The 17,295-nt window shown below is 39.6% G+C and overlaps 1 protein-coding gene across 1 annotated transcript in view; it reads left to right on the top strand.

Moving 5' to 3' along the window:
* The window catches only part of LOC101607877 (acylphosphatase-2), a 293,986-nt gene that overhangs the window by 20,466 nt on the left and 256,225 nt on the right, over positions 1 to 17,295 (top strand). The window contains exon 3 of the mRNA XM_045148393.1: positions 15,921 to 16,057. Coding sequence (XP_045004328.1) covers positions 15,921 to 16,057 — 137 coding nt within the window. The remainder of the gene's footprint in view (positions 1 to 15,920; positions 16,058 to 17,295) is intronic.

Below are 17,295 nucleotides of genomic sequence, written 5' to 3' on the forward strand. Positions count from 1 at the left end.
AAGCACACATAATTCAGTAGCATTCCTGTATACTAATAACAAACACATGTAGGATGAAATCAGGGAATCTCTCCCACTTACAATTGTCTCAAAAAAACAAAAATAAGAAGGAAAGAAAGAAAGAAATTTGCCCTGAAATAAACCTAACCAAGAACATGAAGGATCTCTATAATAAGAACTTTAAAACACTCAAGTGAGAAATTGTGTAAGACACTAAGAAATGGAAAGACATCCCATGTTCTTGGATTGGAACAATCGATATTGTGAAAATGCAAAAGCAATCTACACATTTAATGCAATCTCCATTAAAATTCCTATGGCATTCTTCATGGAAATAGAAAAAAAAATCCTAAAATTCATTTGGAAGCACAAAAAACTTTGAATAACCAAAACAATTTTAAGTAACAAAAGTAAGGCTGGTGATATCACCCTACACAATTTTAAGCTATATTATAAAGCCATAGTAACAAAATAGTAAGGTGTGGGCACAAAGACAGAAATGTAGATCAGTGGAAAAGAATAGAGGACGCAGATGTTAATCTAGGTAGTTACAGCCATCTAATTTTTTTTACAAAAATACCAAAAATATTCGTTGGAGAAAAGACAGTCTTTTCAACAAGTGGTGCTGGGAAAACTGGATATCTATATGTAGAAGAATGAAAATAGATCCTTGTCTTTCTCTATGCACAAGAATCAAGCCCAAATGGATCGGGGGTTTTAATAACAGACCTGAAATTCTGAAACTGCTAGAGGAAAAAATACGGGAACCCTTCAAATTATTGGCATAGGCAATAACTTTCTGAATATAACACCAAGAACTCAGGAAATAAAGCAGGCAATCAACCACTGTGATTTCATGAAATTTGTACAGGAAAGGACAATGTGAATACAGCAAAGAGACAACTTAAAGAATGAGAGGAAACTTGCCAACTATACATCTGACAGAGTATTACTATCCAGACTATACAAAGAACTTAAAAAACAGAAAAACAACAACTAAAACAAACCAAGAGCTAAAGGAAAGGTAGAAATGTTTACAGAGCGATCTTCCAGGCACAAAATGGCCTGGATATCCATGACCTTGCAGTGCCTGACACTACCTACACAAGGTCATCATAATAAGAGGAAAAGATAATGGCATCAAAATAAGAGTGATTGAGAAAAGGAACGTGTATGATAGAGAGTGGAGTTTCAAAAGGGAAAGTGGGGAGAGGGAGGGAATTACCATGAGTTATTGTCTACAATTATGGAAGTTGTCAATAAAATAATAAATACCCCCCCAAATGGGCTATGGAACTAAATATAGTTCTCAAAGAAGAAATACAGATGGCACATAATCATCTAAAACTAGTTCTACATCCTTAGCCATCAGAGAATTGCAAATTAAAACTACTTTGAGATTCCATCTCACTCCTCTCAGAATGGCTATCATCAAGAAAACAAATGACATTAAGTGTTGGTGAGGATGTGTAAGAAGAGGAACGCTTCTACACTGTTGGTGGGAATATAATCTGGTACAGCCATTGTGGAAATCAGTGTGGAGGTTCTTGAGACAGCTGAAAATAGATTTACCATATGATCCAGCCATAACACTCCTAGCCATGACAATCATGTTTATTGCTGCTCTAGTCACAATAGGTAGGAAATGGAACCAGCCCAGATAGCCTTCAACAGATGAATGGATAATAAAGTTGTGGTACATTTACACAATGGAGTTCTAGTCAGTGGTAAATGAAAATTAAATTTGCAGGGAAATGGATAGATCTGGAAAGGTTTATACTAAGTGAGATAACCCAGGCCCAGAAATCCAACCATCACATGTTCTCTCTCATATGTGGAACCTAGCTACAAATGTTTAGACTTGTGTGTGATCTGGAACCAAAACTCAGTAACAGAGGCCAGTAAGCTAGAAAAAGCCTATAAGAGAAGAAGGAGAAGAAATGACTTTAAGGGATAGTATTGTACATATTTAAGTAGAAGAACAGATTACAGGGCATGGAATGGCCTAAGTGAGGATAGGGGAAGAGATTAAGTAAAAGAAGGATAGGGAAAGATCAATCAAAATTCAAGATACTCTGAATAAGACATATGAAAAGTTACTTTTTTGGATAATGGTACATCTAGAAGCCATAGATTGTTACTAGAAAATTTTCAGTGCCAGGTATACCATCCATTGAGATGTTGGCCAGGGAGGTCCCTGTTGCCTCCAAACCATTACAGGCTATTTCCAAGGCCCTTGGTTGCTTATGAAAAACAGATGGTAAGATCCTATGCTGAAGACTTCACATGCCTAGGCAGCAATGTCACTGAGAAATCAAGGTGGAGCTGAGCTGAAAATCTCCTCACTGTAGACCAGATGACTGAAAGCTGGAAAAAGCTGCACTGCATGTAACCCTATGGGAGATATCAGAGGTGAAAACAACGGACCCTGAAAGCCTTAAGTTTGGCCAAATGACCAAATGGGTGCAATACTGGCATGTCTGCTCTAGGGGAAACAAACTGCTGGACTGGAGGCCTGCTCTATGTGAGGGAATACATGCCTGGTACTGAAAACCATCAAAAGCCGATGGCAGGGGAGGTTATAAGCCTTAGGGATATAAAACCTGCTTTTGTCTAGTTAAATGCATATATTATGCTCATCAAATGGCTCAGTAAGGACTACACTTAATGTTTATATTCATATATTAGTGCTACTCTCACTTATGAGAGAAGCTTCTCTTCAGATGTTGGTGACCACTGGAATAACCCAAAAGCAACACAATGCAGAGGAGAAGTGAAGGAGGAATGTCCAGTACTGAAACATCTCTATCACATCCTCCAAGGTTCACTGTCCATTGCCAAAGAGGTGGCAGAAAGAATGTAAGAGCCAAAGGAAGGGTACGACTCCTTACAATGCAACTGTGATCTCCCACAACCTCCCAGTGCCTAGCAATACTGTTGCAAGACCCTCATAATAGGGGGAAAAGATGATGACATCAAGATAAAAGAGACTAAGGAAGAAAGGAAGGAGATGTGATGATGAAAAGTGGAATTGTAAAGGGGAAAGTGGGAGAGGGGAGGGAATTATTATGGTTTATTAAATATAGAAATAAATAATATAGAAATTGTAAATATAGAAATTGTCAATAATACAATTATACATTAAAAATTCTGACTTTGTGTACAAGAAATATAAAAATCATTACACAAGGAATGTAAGTTTGTTTAGAATCTTTTGTTAAAAATCTAAGAGGTTCAGATAAGGAAGTATAATATTTAGTTTCTACTATGAGTTTGAATTATCATGTTCAGTATTCATTTTCTGGTTCAGTAGAGAACTAAGAGCTAGTTCATAAATAACTTTCACTTCTCTATTAGTTCTCCAAGTTAGGTAACATACAAATTGCAGTTCTTTGTTTCTCTGAACAAAGAATGGCAAAACAATTCTTATTAGAAATATTTAAGCTAACTGAGCAAGGTTATACCCTGTTAGGTTAGCATTAAGTTTTGTTTTTATGGTTAGGTTTTAGGGTTAGTGTCAGCATTAGGGGGTTAGGTTTAGTAATAGTGTTTGCAGTTAGGGATTACCCTAGTGTTAGACCTATTATAATTCATATAAAACTAGGCGCTAGTTTGTAAACTACCTCAGCAAAGGTGTACCATGTTAGGTTATGGTTAGGGTTAGGTTTTATGGTTAAGGCTAGTGTTAAGGATAAGACCAGGTCTAGCATTATGATTAAGGTTAGGTTTTAGTGTGTTAAATATAGGGCTAGGGCTAGGGGTAGGCTTAAGGTTAGTGTTGGGTGTCAACATTATTGTTACACATAATACTTCAGGATACAATTATGAACTTTTCTTTCAAAGTCATTTTAATTTCAGTTTTCATTCTCCAAGTTAAATGACATACAAAGGAAAGTTTACTGTTAGTATGAAAGTTAGAATATTAGGTTATGTTTAAAGGGTAGATCTAGGGTTAGGTTTAAGGATAGGGCTAGGTCAAGTGTTAGGTTTAGGAGTTAGGTTTTGGGGTTTAGGATTACTTTTAGGACTAGGGTTAGTGGTAAGGTTAGGGTTATGTGTTAGTGTCCTTTTTAAAGCTTTTTTATTAATAACTTCCATGATTATAAAAAATACCCCATGGTGATACCCTCCCTCCCCCCCACTTACCCTTTGAAACTCCACTCTCCATCATACCCCTTCCCCATCTCAATCAGTCTCTCTTTTATTTTGAGGTTATGATCTTTTCCTCCTCTCATGATGGTATTGTGTAGGTAGTGTCAGGCACTATGGGGTTATGGATATCCAGGCCATTTTATGTCTGGAGGGAGCACGTTGTAAGGAGTCTTACTATTTCTTTGGCTCTTACAAAATTTCTGGCAACTCCTCTGCGTTAGACCCTGAGCCTTGGAAGTTGTGATCAAGATGTTACTCAGTACTCCAGTCACTTTTTTCCAGCACTATGATACCTTCTGAGTCATCACAAGGTCCCTGCCATATGAAAAAAGAAGATTCTCTACCCAAAGTGAGAGTAGCATTGATATAAGGGTATAAATATTAAGAAAACTGCTTACTGCACAGTTTGATAAGCATAGTATATACATTTTCCCAGACATCAGCAGATGTTACAACCCAAGGGCTTATGACCACCCCTGTTTTAAGTTTTCAGTATCAGGAATGTTTCCCCCCTCCCACGGAGAGGGCCTCCAGTCCAATTGGAGAGCAGTTGGTTTCCACCATGACAGACCCACCACTATTGGACCCATTGTCTCATTTGGCCTGGCTGGCCAATTATAAGGTTTGCAGTGTCCACTGTTGAGTATCTTCACAAATGGTATCTCTTTCTCCCATTGAACTACATGTATAATGACTTCTTCCAGCTTTCTGTCAGCTGGTCTACATGGAGGAGGTTATCAGCTCAGTTCCAGTGGGATTTCTCAGTGTCCTTGCAGCCCAAGTATGTGGAGTCTTCAGCAATAGGGTCTTACCATCTAGTCCTGAGGGAAAACCAAGGGCCTTGGCAATGGCCTATAATGTTTTGGGGGCATCAGTGACCTCCCAGGACAACAACTCACTGGAAGTATCCCATCTCTGGCACTGAAAATTTTCTAACAATGATCTATGGCTCCTGAGTGTTCCATTGTCCAAAACCAGAGGATTCCACATGATATATTATTCATCCTCTTAGATTTTTATTAGCACTCCATCCACTTTTCCTTTACTCAATCTCTTCCCCTGACCTCACTTTGGGCCTTTTTGCCCTCATTAATCTATTCTTCTACTTACATACATACAATACCAACCTATTAAGTACCCTCCTCTCTTCCTTTCTCTTCCTTTATATATCCTTTTAACTTACTGGCCTCTGCTTCTGAGTTTTTTCTTCCCACACAGAAGCGCAATCATCTGTAGCTAGTCTCCACATATGAGAAAGAACATGCGGCACTTGGATTTCTGGGCCTGGGTTACCTCACTTAGTATAATCCTTTCCAGATCCATCCATTTTCCTGCAAATTTCATAACTTCATTTTTCTTTACTGCTGAGTAGAAATCCATTGTATAAATGTGCCGTATCTTCATTATCCATTCATCAGTTGAGGGACATCTAGGCTGGTTCTATTTCCCAGCTATTATAAATTGAGCAGCAATAAACATGGTTGAGCACATACTTCTAAAAAAAAAAAAAAAGAGATGAGTCCTTAGGATATATAGCTGGGTCATATGGTAGATCAATTATTAGCTGTCTTAAGAACCTCCACTCTGATTTCCACAATGGCTGGACCAGATTGCATTCCCACCAGCAGTATAGAAGGGTTCCTCTTTTTCCACATCCCTGCCAACAGTTATGATCATTTGTTATCATGATGGTAGCCAATCTGACAAGAGTGAGATGGAATCTCAACATAGTATTAATCTGCAATTCCCTGATGACTAGTGACGTAGAACATTTTTTTTAGATGCTTATATGCCATTCATATTTCTTCCTCTGAGAATGCTCTATTTAGCTCCATACCTCATTTTTTGATTGGCTTGTTTGATTTGTTGTTATTTAACTTTTTGATTTCTTTTTATTTATATCCTAGATATTAATCCTCTATGAGATATATAGCAGTGCAAAATCTTTGTAATTTCATGAGGTCCCAGTGTGGTTTTATTGCCTGAGCAATTGGGGTTGTATTCAGAAAGTCTTTGCCAAGACCAATATGTTGAAGGGTTTCCCCTACTTTTTCCTCTAGCAGTTTCAGAGTTTCAGGTGTGATGTTAAGGTCTTTAATCCATTTGGACTTAATTATTGTGCATTGTGAGAGAGAAGAATCTATTTTCATCCTTCTGCAGATATATATCCAGTTTTCAAAACACCATTTGCTGAAGAGGCTGTCTCTTCTCCAATGAGTATTTTTGGCATTTTTTTTATCGAATATCAGGTGGCTATAGCTACTTGGGCTTACATCTGGGTCCTCTATTCTGTTCCATTGATCTACATGTCTGTTTTTGTGCCAGTGCCATGCTGTTTTTGTTACTATGGCTCTGTAGTATAGGTTAAAATCAGCTGTGGTGATACCACCAGCCTCATTTTTGTTGCGCAGTATTTTTTTAGATATTCGAGGTTTTTTGTGATTCCAAATGAATTTTTGGATTGTTTTTCTATTTCCATGAAGAAAGCCTTTGGAATTTTGATAGGGATTGCATTAAATGTATAGATTGCTTTAGGTAAGATTGCCATTTTCACAATATTGATTCTTCCAATCCAGGAACAAGGGATGTTTCTCCACTTTCTAGTGTCTTCTGCAATTTCTCGCTTGAGTGTTTTAAAGTTCTCATTGTAGAGATTCTTTACTTCCTTGGTTAGGTTTATTCCAAGCTACTTTATTTTTTTTGATGCAATTGTGAAGGGGAGTGATTCTCTGATTTCATCCTCTGGGTGTTTGTTAGCATATAGGAATCCGACTGATTTCTGTGTATTTATTTTCTATCCTGCTACATGGCTGTAGGTTTTGATCAGCTCTAACAGTTTGCTAGGCGAGTCTTTAGGGTCCTTTATGTATAGAATCATATCATCTGCAAATAATAACTTGATCTCTTCCTTTCCAATTTGTATCCCTTTTATGTGTGCCTCTTGCCTTGTTGCTATGGCTAAGACTTCCAGAACTATATTAAATAAAAGTGGGGACAGTGGACACCCTTGCTTTGTTCCTGATTTTAGTGGAAAAGCTTTCAGTTTTTCCCCATTTAGTAATATGTTGGCTGTAGGCTTGTCATAAATAGCCTTTTTTATATTGGGATATGTTCCTTCTATTCCCAGTCTCTGTAGGACTTTTATCATGAAGGGATGTTGGATTTTGTCAAATGCTTTCTCTGCATCTAATGAGATGATCCTGTGATTTTTGTCCTTCAACCCATTTATATAATGTATTACCAATGTTATACAATAGATATTACCAATGTAATACAATACCAATAGATTTGCGTATGTTGAACCATCCCTGCATCTCTGGGATAAAGCCTACTTGGTCAGGGTGAATGATCTTTTTGATATACTCTTGTATTCTGTTTGCCAACATTTTGTTGAGAATTTTTGCATCTATGTTCATAAGGGGGATTGGTTTGTAATTTTTTTTTTGTTGTTGTTTGTTTTATCTTTGCCTGCTTTTGGTATCAGGATGATGCTAGCATCATAGAAGGAGTTTGGTAGAATTCCTTCTTTTCCTATTTCCTGGAAAAGCTTAAGAAGCAATGGCGTTAGCTCTTCCTTAAAAGTCTGCTAAAATTCGGCAGTGAATACATCTGGGCCTGGGCTTTTTTTTAGTTGGGAGATTATTGATAACTGTTCAGATCTCCATGTTTGTTATAGGTCTATTTAAGTGATTAATCTCATTTTGATTTAATTTAGGTAGGTCATATAAATCAAGGAAAGAATCCATCTCTTTCAGATTTTCATACTTTGTGGAGTATATGCTTTTATAGTATGTCCCTATGATTTTTTTTGAATTTCTCTGGAATCTGTTGTGATGTTACCTTTTTCATCTCTGATTTTATTAATTTGTGTTTCTTCTTTCTTTTGGTCAGATTTGCTAAGGGTTTTTCAATCTTGTTTATCCTTTCAAAGAACCAACTCTTTGCCTCATTAATTGTTTGGATTTTTTTTGTTTCTAGTTCATTAATTTCTGCCCTAATCTTTATCATTTCTTCCCGACTACTTAATTTTGGTTTGCCTAGCTCTTCTTTTTCCAAGGCTTTAAGATGAAGTATTACGTTGTTTACTTGTGACCTTTCTAATTTCTTAATATAGGCACTTAAGGCTATAAATTTACCTCTTAGAACTGCCTTCATTGTGTCCCAGAGATTTTGGTATGTTGTGTTCTCATTATAATTTGACGCTATAAATTTTTTGATTTCCTTCTTGATTTCTTCATTGACCTATTCATCAGTGTAGTGTTTAGTTTGTTTGTTAGTTTCCATGATTTTATGTATGCTGTATAGCCTTTCTTGTTGCGGATTTGTAGTTTAATTCCATTGTGGTCAGATAGAATGCAAGGAATTATTTCAGTGTTCCTGACTTTGTTAAGATTTGCTTTGTGTCCTAATATATGGTCTATTTTAGAGAATGTTCCATTTGCTGCTGAAAAGAATGTATATTCTGCAGCCTTTGGATGAAATGTCCTGTATATATCTGTGAGGTCCATTACTTCTATGACCTCATTTAGTCCAGATGCCTCTTTGTTTATTTTTTCCTGTGATGACCTCTCAACTGATGAGAGTGGGGTGTTAAAGTCACTCACCACCACTGTGTTTGGTGTTATCTGTGACCTTAGTTCGAATAGTGTTTGATGAATTTGGGAGCCCTCATGTTAGGTGCATATATGTTTAGAATTGTAATGTCCTCCTGTTGAAGTGTGCCCTTAATCAATATAAAGTGACCTTCCTTATCTTTCTTGACTAACGTTGGAGTAAAGTCTACCTTGTCTGATATTAGGATAGCAACCCCTTCTTGTTTTCTAGGCCCATTTGCTTGAAACACCATCTTCCAACCTTTCACCCTAAGATAATGTCTATCCATTGTAGAAAGGTGAGTTTCTTGGAGACAACAAATTGTAGGATCCTGCTTTTTAACCCAGTCTGCAAACCTATGTCTTTAGGTTGGGACATTAAGGCCGTTGATATTAAGAGATATTATCGAAAGGTGTGTATTTATGTTTGCCTTTTTTTGTGTGTGTGGTTCCCGTTCTACCTTTGCTCTCTTGTGTTAACTAGTATTTGAGTATTGCTTGTTTATTCCAGGTTCCTTATATGTGTGCTTTTTCTTTTCTTCAGCAGGGAGGATTCTATCAAGTATTTTCTGTAGTGCTGGTTTTGTCTTCAAATACTCCTTTAACCTGCTTTTGTCATGGAATGTCCTTATTTCTCCGTCTATTTGAATGGATAACTTTGCACGATAAAGTAACCTTGGTTGACAGTTATTATGTTTCAGAACTTGGAATATATCACTCCAAGCCCTTCTGGCTTTAAAAGTTTGTGTTGAATAATCTGCTGTAATCCTGATGGGCTTGCTTTTGTAGGTAACTTGATTTGTCTCTGTAACTGCTTTCAGTATTTTTTCTTTGGTGTGTGTGTTTGGAAGTTTGATTATAATATGGTGATGAGAGGTTCTTTCCAGGTTTTGTCTTGCTGGGGTTCTAAAGGCTTCCTGTATCTGCATTGACACCTCTTTCCCAATTTGGGGGATATTTTCTTCTCTGATTTTGTTGAAGATGCCTACTACGCCTTTGGAGTGGAATTCTTCTCCTTCCACTATGCCCTGAATTCTTATATTGGATCTTTTCATAGTGTCCCAAATATCTTGAAATTCCCACTCATACTTTTCTGTAAGTTTGTCTTTCTCTTTGTTGGACTGTATTAGATCTGCCACCTGGTCTTCTAGCTTAGATATTCTGTCCTCTCCCTCGTCCATCCTACTGGTGAGATTTTCTTTAGAGTTTTTTATTTCATTAACTGTGTTCTTCATTGCTAGTAATTCTGACTGGTTTTTCTTTATTATTTCTATTTCCTTATTTATGTCTTGTATTGCCTTCTTCATTTCATGAAATTGGTGTCATACGTCTTCTTTGATTCCTTTGATTTCCTCTTTGCTTTCTTCTTTGATTCTTTTGATTTGTTCTTTGACCTCTTTGAACATATTTATAATCATTCTTTTGAATTCTTTCTCAGGCATTTCCTTTAACTCGTTCTCACTGGAGGACATTTCTGATGCATTAATACTTTTAGGTGGATTTATATCATCTTGCTTTTTAGTGTTTCTTGTGTTATATTGTATATATTTTTGCATCTTGGATTAAGTTAATGCTTGGATTTTCTAGCTAGCTGGGTATTCTTAGCTGTATCAATTGATTTGATGTTATATATTTTCAGGGTAGGAGCTTAAGGTGTTAGGTGTGGCTCTTAAGACTCTCAGAGTATCCACAAATGTGTTCCTAGGGGTTGAGTTTCCCTGCTATGGGAGTATTCAAGCAGGCTGAGTGGAATAAAATACAGGTAGATTCTAAAATTTAACCAAACAGTGTACACATTCAATCAAAAATAGCCCCAAGTATGTATGCAAGAGTAGTTATTATAACGACCAGATCCTCTATCAACAAAGAGGTTAAGATTTCTGGTCTGTTGAGGGATCCAAGCCAGCTTGCGACCAAGTGAGACCCTTCCCTCTTGCAATCCCAGTTACCTTGGATGATTTTGGTCTCAGTCAAGTTGCTGCCTGGGTCGTCGGGCTGCTGTTCTGATTTCTGGAGCTGGGCACTGGCTTTTTCTGCGGTGCTAACCAAGCCTGGCAAGTGTGGCCCTGCAGATCAGTACCCCTGCTGCTGGAACTGCTGTTGCTAAAGCTGCTGCTCCTCGGTCTGTTGCTGCTGGGTCTGCTGCTGCTGCCGTTTCTGGGTCTGCTGCTGCTAGGTCTGCCACTGCTGCCGCAACTGGATCTGCTACTGCTGGGGCCGTTGTTACCCGTGCCGTAGTCGCTGATATTGTTGCCGGACTCTGCTTCTGCTTGGGTCCTGCTGTCAGCCCAAGTTGGCGTGGCCGGGTGCCGGGACTGCTGCTCTGTTCACTGGAGCTGGGCTCAGGCGGTAGGGGAGGGGAGGGAACCGCAACTGCTCTGATTCTCTCGCTGTTCCACGTGTTCTTCTACCGCGTGGTCTGCTGCTCCGTTGTTCACTGCCGCTCTCCCTTCACATTTCCTGAGTTGCGGAGAGGGTTGGCGGAGCTGCCGGAGCCGCTTTTGCTGGCCTGTGCGGGCTCTGGATGCTCTGGATCTCTTTTACTTCTCCGCTGCCACTTCAATTTCCTATACACCTCACTTTTTAGTAAAAGTGTGTATTTTGCTGAGGTTTTTTGGTCTTTTTTCCCCCTAGGCTGCCTTGCCCTGGTACCTATGCTGCCATCTTAACTGGAAGTGTCAAGGTTTTCTTTTTGTCTATGTATCATCTGTTCTTTTTGTTGTTGTTCTTGTTAAGGTTCAGAAAGATTTTATTTGTAGCTTTTGGAGGGTGAAGAGAAAAAGAGTTTAAGGAAAGAAAGGAAGATGTAGCTCTTGCTCAAGGAGGCAAGATGGGGTTTGGAAGGTAAGAGGAAGCAAAGCCTTGACCAGGGAGACAAGAAGCGATCTGAGAAACCCCTCTATGTATTATCTTAACATGATCCTAACCTGGTCCTAACAAGTTCTTTTTCTTCCCTTCTCTTCTCCTCCCCCTTCCTTTTTTTTTTTTTTTAATCAAGCTTTCTCTGTATAGTCTAGACTGCCTTCAAATTCAAGACCCAAGAAACTTAGTCTGCTGTATTAGTTACTTCCTTGTTGCTTTGACCAAATACCTGATGAGAAGTAACCTAAGGGGCTGGAGAGATGGCTCAGGGGTTCAGGTACTTGCCATATAAAACTGGATGCACAGTGTAGTGCACGCATCTGGAGTTCATTTGAAGCAGCAGGAGGCCCTGATGTGCTCATTCTCTCTCCTTGCAAATTAAAAAAAATGTATTTTTAAAAAGAAGCAACTTACAGAAGGAGAAGTTTATTTTGATTCATGGTTTGATTCAGGCACAGAAGGCATGGTGACAAGCAGAGAGCATGTGGCAGCTGCTCAACTTTGGTAGCAAAAGAGGGATAGAAACAAGTCTGGGCTGTAAACCTCAAATCTCCTCCAGTAATCCAATTACCAATGCCACCTAGGGACCAAATATAAATACATGTGATAGCCAGGCCACTGGGAGGCAGAGAGAGGTAGGAGGATTGCCGTGAGTTCAAGGCCACACTGAGACTACATAGTGAATTCCAGATCAGCCTGAACTACAGTGAGACCCTACCTCGAAAAAAAAAATAATAATAATAATCACATGGGCCATCTCACATTCAAACTATAACACCTCCTAAAAGCTGGGATTTATAGGACTCCTGACCCACAAATTGGTTAAAGAATTCCAGGAAGATTATGATTTGATTAACTTTTAATCTCAATCAGTAGTAAAAGAGCCCATTTATTCCAAAGTTGTTCAGGTTTATTATTCCAAAGCTGTTCATCCAAACTTTTCAAATAGTTCGTTTAATCATATATATGTGAAGAGCATGAATATATTTGTCTGCATAACAAGTCAAATGAGGCTGGAGAGTTTTTCAGGAACTTGCTTACAAAGTGTAAGGACCAAGGTTTGATTTCCCAGTACCCATGTAATACCAGATGTACAAGGAATTCATTTGCAGTGGCTAGAGGCCCTGGCATGCCCATTATCACTTTTTATATCTGCCTCTTTCTCTATCTCTCTCAACTAAATAAATAATTTTTAAAAGTAAAAATTCCAACTTGTCAGGCACAGGCAGGGTCCTGGGTTAAAGCAGGCATAAGCTATCAGGCTATGGAAAGGTTGCAGCAGCCTGAGCCCTGGGACCTGGTCCAGAGACCTGTAGGAGTTAGGCTCCTCCTCCCTCACAGGTGTGAGGGTAAATATTCCTACCTTTACTTTCAGGAGCCCAGTCACCCTAAACTACCTTATAAAGCTACCTGACTGCCTCTCAATAGTATAACATTTAAAATACTCATGATAAGGCTATGTTATAGATGAAATTATGTTATATGTAAATACATACATACATATGTGTGTGTATATTATCATAACACATAGAGACAGAAAGAATACACAGAAATAATAGTTGTGTTAGGATAATGAATGATTTTTTTCTTTCAAAAACCTCCAGATGTTTCTGTTACTTAAAATTTGTTTAAATATTATATACATTTGCTTACAATTTCTAACATTTTAGAATCACGTGTTATTGGCAATCCATGCTGAAATGGGTACATAAAAATTTCCATTTGCTAATGTTGTGCTGTTAGCAGACACAGTACAATTTTTAGCTAAGCAAATGTCAATTGTTGCTATAGCATTTCCAAATAATTGGCAGAGGCACTCTGAGTTAATATGGAGAACAGTCAAGTGTTGATTAAGAAAATGTCAACCTTCCCAGTCAGTGATTTTGAAGACCCAGTACTAGTAGGGAGGATGCACTAGATAAATAGGATAAAGTCTGACAAGCATTTGCAAAGGCAGTTGAAAGGATTTGGGGGCATAGCCACAGGCATTCCAGATAAAGTAGATTCATGAGTAAAGCTTGTTGTTTGTAGTATTTGTAGTATTCAGATTGTGGAATAAAAATAGAGAGCTCTTGACTATCTGTGACCTACATCATTTGGGTAAATAGGCAATAAGAGGTTAGGGGAGGTCACTGACCTTAGTTTGATTCTGAATGAGGTAAAGAGAATTTGAAGATATTTGAGAATGACTTAAAGTCTTGTTGGTTCCATAGTCTGTATGAAATCACCGGGGGATGAAAGGAAGAGAGAAATTGTGAAGTCTCTGGAAAGCCAAGAACTTCGTTATGCCAAATTACCAACACTCGCACATACAACACATATTTTACTTTAAGAAACAATTTAACCATAGTCTACACAAATGTTAGATGATTTTTAGTGTACCTGGATGGAATTGGCACATAATAGTGAATCAGGTTGCTGTAGATTATTTTAACTATGTGGACAGATGCAAAGAAATATGAAAAGGTATCAAGGCCAACAAATAAATTGAAAAATGCAATTTCTTATATTTAAAATGTTTTAACTTGGGCTGGAGAGATGGCTTAGTGGTTAAGCGCTTGCCTGTGAAGCCTAAGGACCCCGGTTCAAGGCTCGGTTCCCCAGGTCCCACGTTAGCCAGATGCACAAGGGGGCGCACGCCTCTGGAGTTCGTTTGCAGTGGCTGGAAGCCCTGGCGCGCCCATTCTCTCTCTCTCTCTCCCTCCCTCTATCTGCTTTCTCCCTGTGTCTGTCGTTCTCAAATAAATAAATAAAATATGAACAAAAAATATTAAAAAAAATGTTTTAACTTTTAGAAAACAGCAGATTATCAAGGATGGTGTCCAGAATCTTTGGAGTGATTAGTTGGTATAATCTAAAACTCTGTAATGGCACACTAGGAAAGAAAATTCTCTAAATATAAATGGCCTTTTATGTCCTAGGCAACTGAAATGCTGTGGAACAATAATCAAGACCTTAAAAGCAAAACTGTATGTCAAACGACCACAATCATTTTTCTCTGTTCTTATTAGCATAAAGACCAGATTTTTGTCATCCTAGAAAATAATACAATCTACTTATTATAGGGATAGAAGCCCAGAGCCTTTCTGACTGAGCAGAAGGACTGAAAAGATTAGAGACCTTATGAGTTAGCTCAAAATCAAGACAGAAGCCTGGAAAGATGGCTTAGCAGTTAAGGCACTTGCCTGCAAGGACAGAAGACCCAGGTTCAATTTCCAGGATCCACATAAGCAGGTACGGGGTGACACATGCCTGTGAAGTTTGTTCTGCAGTGGCTGGAGGCCCTGGCGCGTTCATTCTCTCTCTCTTTACCACTTTCTCTCTGTCTCAAATAAATAAGAATATATATATATATTTAAAATCACAGATGTAAGAGCTGTGTGAACTTTTCATAAATAATCCACTAACCAAATACACTCTGTCGTCAAGATAGCAGTAGGTCTTTCATTCTAAAAGCCAAGACGTCTCTCAATTTCAGGGTGCAAAGGGGTTGGAAATGAGAATAATGGTTCAAGGGCACAAGATTTCAGGGTCAAAGGGATTAGAAATGGCAATAACAGTTCAAAGGTACAAGATTTTTTAGATAAGTGGAGAAGTATGCCTATTATACACCATTGTGACTCTAGCCCCAAATGATATATTTGAAAATTGAGAGATCTCAAATGTTCTCTCCATACGAAAAATCAGGTATGTGAAATGACTGTGTTACTCGTCACGATATGTATTTATGTTAAAAAAAAAAAATCAACCTGTGGGCTAGAAAGATGGCTTAGTGGTTAAGGGGCCTGCCTGGGAAGCCTAAGGCCCATGTTCGATTCTCCAGGTCCCATGTGAGCCAGATGCACACGGTGGCACACCCATTCCCAGTCTGTATCTCTCTCTCCCTCCCTCCCTCTAATAAGTAATTAAATAAAAATAAGTCTTAAAAGACATCTGTAACTTGTTCTGGTGTCAGTCATACTTGAATGAGGCTGGCGGACGTTGCTACCCGCAGAGGCAGCTGAGCATTCACTGAGGGAAGGGAGGAGTGGCGCACCCATTCCCCCTCTGTATCTCTCTCTCCCTCCCTCCCTCTATTAAATAATTAAATAAATAAAAATAAGTCTTAAAAGACATCTGTAACTTGTTCTGGTGTCAGTCATACTTGAATGAGGCTGGCTACCCGCAGAGGCTGCGGTGCATGCACTGAGGGAAGGGAGGAGTGCGGCATCGCGCGCCTTCACTCACCAGCCCCGCCGCCTCATTCGCGGCCTGTGACGCGTGACCCGTGACCCGTGACGCGTGACCCGTGACCCGGCGCGCTCGCGTTCCGAGGGCCCACGTGGCTCCTTGGCGGCCACGCCGCGGTCGCAGCGCCCCAGCCCCGCTCCGGCTGCTTGGGAGAAGGCTCGCCGCCGCCATGACAGAGCCGCTCACATCGGTGGACTACGAGGTTTTCGGGAGAGTGCAGGGTACGGGCTCCACCGAGGGGTGGCGGGCTAGGGAGAGACGGTCTTAGAGGAGGGAGAGGAAACATCAGTGCGAAGCGCCATGCATCTTATGTTCCCCCCTCCCCGACTCACAGGCTTCCGCCTAGCCATGACACAGCAGCTTGGCTGGGAAGGAGGCCAAGTGCGCCCGCGCCGGACGCCGGGCGCGGGAGGGCTTACTTGGATTTGAATTACAGGAAGGCTATCTAAATTATATTTGAGAGTTTGCTTTATCAGCGCTTATAGTACCCCTCTAGGTCTCCCTAGCCATCCATTTGCCCCAGTGTTCTGTAGAACCAATCCAGGGCCTTGCCCTGTGCACTTTTAATCACTAAGCTAAATCCTAAACCAACCTGAAAGAACTAACTTGTTACCTAATATTTCTTTGATCATTAAGCCACCCTTTGTAATTTATCCGGTGGAGGAAAACTACTGTAGTGATTTAATATTGGCCATCCTTCATTTAAAGGAAAAAAAAAAAAAAGCCCACAGGGTGTGGTGGTACACACCTTTAATCTCAGAATTGGGGAGGCTTAAGTAGGGGATCACTGAGTTTGAGGCCAGCCTGGCCTAGTGTAAGACCCTGACTTGAAAAAACTTAAGCAAACAAACAAACAACAAAAACAACACACACCTTTTAACATCTCGAAGTTTTCCATTATTCCTTTTTTTTTTTGGCTAGGGGGTGGTGGTGGTGTTCCCAGATGTTGTCTTCTCTAGCCCAGGCTGACCTGGAATTAGTCTCAGGCTGGCCTCAAACTCACAGCAATCCTCCTACTTCACCCTATCGGGTACTGGGATTAAAAGTGTGTGCTCATTATTCTTTTTTTTTTTTTTGGTTTTTCGAGGTAGGGTCTCATTCTAGCCCAGGCTGACCTGGAATTCACTGTGGAGTCTCAGGGTGGCCTTGAACTCACAGCGATCCTCCTACCTCTGCCTCCCAAGTGCTGGGATTAAAGGTGTGTGCCACCACGCCCGGCTCATTATTCTTTTTTAAATACTCTAATATCCATTTTACTTCTGCCACAGAATTTATTTAATTTATTTTGTTTTTTTTTTTTTCAAGGGAGGGTCTCACTCTAGCCCAGGCTGACCTGGAATTCACTATATAGTCTCAGGGTGGCCTTGAACTACTGGTGGTCCTCCTACCTCTGGCTCCCAAGTGCTGGGATTAACTACGTGCGCCACCATGCTCAGCTTTATTTTTATTTTATTTAATT

The sequence above is a fragment of the Jaculus jaculus genome, chromosome 4 (assembly GCF_020740685.1).
Source record: "Jaculus jaculus isolate mJacJac1 chromosome 4, mJacJac1.mat.Y.cur, whole genome shotgun sequence".
Classification (NCBI taxonomy): Eukaryota; Metazoa; Chordata; class Mammalia; order Rodentia; family Dipodidae; genus Jaculus; species Jaculus jaculus.